This window comes from Eimeria mitis, genomic scaffold, assembly GCF_000499745.2.
Source record: "Eimeria mitis Houghton genomic scaffold, Emh_scaff776, whole genome shotgun sequence".
Taxonomy (NCBI): domain Eukaryota; phylum Apicomplexa; class Conoidasida; order Eucoccidiorida; family Eimeriidae; genus Eimeria; species Eimeria mitis.
In genome coordinates, this window is record NW_013575697.1 from 2970 (window position 1) to 5000 (window position 2031).

At 50.4% G+C, this 2031-nt stretch overlaps 2 protein-coding genes across 2 annotated transcripts in view; both read left to right on the forward strand.

Annotated features, from left to right (window-relative positions):
* EMH_0021940 (uncharacterized protein) overlaps positions 1–1291 on the forward strand; it is a gene marked incomplete at both ends in the record, with an annotated part of 2229 nt that extends 938 nt beyond the window's left edge. Inside the window, one exon of the mRNA XM_013501862.1 lies at positions 813–1291. Coding sequence (XP_013357316.1) covers positions 813–1291 — 479 coding nt within the window. The remainder of the gene's footprint in view (positions 1–812) is intronic.
* Positions 1292–1587: 296 nt separating this feature from the next.
* On the forward strand, positions 1588–2022 carry EMH_0021950 (uncharacterized protein; the record flags this gene model as incomplete). Its single annotated transcript, XM_013501863.1, has 1 exon — positions 1588–2022. One exon carries the CDS (start codon positions 1588–1590, stop codon positions 2020–2022), a length of 435 nt encoding a protein of 144 aa, XP_013357317.1.
* Positions 2023–2031: the final 9 nt, after the last annotated feature.

Here is a 2031-nt window from a genome sequence, read left to right on the forward strand (position 1 = left end):
ATATATATATATATATATATATATATATATATATATATATATATATATATATATATAATTTAGTTGTCTTCTTTGGGCGAGACGAAGAGAGAGACGTTTGTGTTTTGTTTGCTTTTCTTTCTTTTTATTATTTATTTATTTATTTATAAACTTTTTATTATTTATTTATTTATTTATTTATTTACTTTTTATTATTTATTTATTTGTATACTTTTTATTATTTATTTATTTATTTATTTATTTATTTATTTATTTATTAGCTGCGTAAACCCTAAACCCTAAACCCTAAACCCTGAGACGAGTGAAGCTAAAGAAGGGGGAGATGAGATAGGCAGGAGCTGGCAGCAGCAGCGGTCGCTATTGCTGTCGCTGCTGCTGCTGCTGCTGCTGCTGCTGCTGCTGCTGCTGTTGCTGCTGTTGCTGCTACTGCTGCTACTGCTACTACTGCTGCTGCTGCAGCTGGGGTTGCTGCTGTTGCTGCTGTTGCTGCTGCTGCTGTTGCTGTGCATTATATATGCGCATAGAGTTTAAACAGGATGAAACTGTTTCCTTCTTTCTTGCTGCTGCTGCTGCTGCTGCTGCTGCTGCTGCTGTTGCTGCGGCAGCAACAGCAACAGCAGCCACTTCCTGCTGCTGCTGCTGCTGCTGCAGCGGCTGCTGCTCGAGCAGCGCCTGCAGCAGCAGCAGCATTTGCTGCAGCAGCAGTCCCCACTGCATGCGGAGACAGACAAAGGGCTATTGAAGCTGCTTCACTTGCTGCTGGGTGCTGAGGCTGTTCTTTAGTTGAGATGTTTGGGTGCGGAGTGGTAGAGAGACTTCAGCACGAACCTGCAGCAGCAGCAGCAGCAGCAACAGCAGCAGCAACAGCAGCAGCAGCAGCAGCAGCAGCAGCAAAGGCCACAAAAACAACTCCCGTGCAGAAACGAATAGCATAGCAGCAAGTGCAGCAGCAACTGAAGCAGCAGCAACTGAAGCAGCAGCAACTGCAGCAGCAGCAACTGCAGCAGCAGCAGCAACAGCAGCAGCAACTGCAGCAGCAGCAGCAACAGCAGCAGCAACAGCAGCAGCAACAGCAGCAGAACAGCACGTACGCCTCAGCAAGGAGTGTCTCGATCTCCTGATACCCCCAACTTGTCGTCGGGAAATTCTGAATAAACAAAATCATCTGCAGCAGCAGCAGCAGCAGCAGCAGCAACAGCAGCAGCAGCAGCAGCAGCAGCAACAGCAGCAGCAACAGCAACATGAAGGAGAAATACAAATCCTGTGCAGCAACAAGCACCAAAAGAGCTAGCAGCAGCAGCGGCGGCAGCAGCAGTAGCAGCAGTAAAAGTAGCAGCAGCAGCAGCAGCAGCAGCAGCAGTAAGAGTAGCAGCAGCAGCAGCAGCAGCAGCAGTTCATGCATACCTGCTGGAAATCCATCTGCTTGAGCTGCCTCGACCAGTTAACCAGAAAAACTGAACATAAATAAAAACCGCAGCAGCAGCAGCAGCAGCAGCAGCAGCATCAGCAGCAGCAACAGCAGCAGCATCAGCAGCAGCAGCGTCAGCAGCAGCAGCAGCAGCAGCAGCAACAGCACGGCGGCTTGCAATGCAGGTTAATCGTTCTGCTTTCTCCACCTGCTGCAGCAACTCCTTCACGCCAAGCAGCAGCAGCAGCATCAGTAGCAGCAGCAGCAGCAGCAACAGCACCACCAACAGCAGCAGCAGCAGCAGCAGCAGCAGCAGCAGCAGCACCTGCGCAGACGTAGACGTGAAAGTCAGAGAAGCCCTCCGCCTGCTCCGCTATGTATGTATCCCACAGCCGAATCACGCAGCTCAACGGGAACTCCCTGCAGCAGCAGCAGCAGCAGCAGCAGCAGCAGCAAGAGCAGCAGATGTGTTAGCAGCAGCAGCAGCAGCAGCAGCAAGAGCAGCAGATGTGTTGGCAGCAGCAGCAGCAGCAGCAGCAGCAAGAGCAGCAGCAGTAGCAAGAGCAGCAGATGTGTTTGCAGCAGCAGCAGCAGCAGCAGCAGGATTTATTTGAGTGCAATCT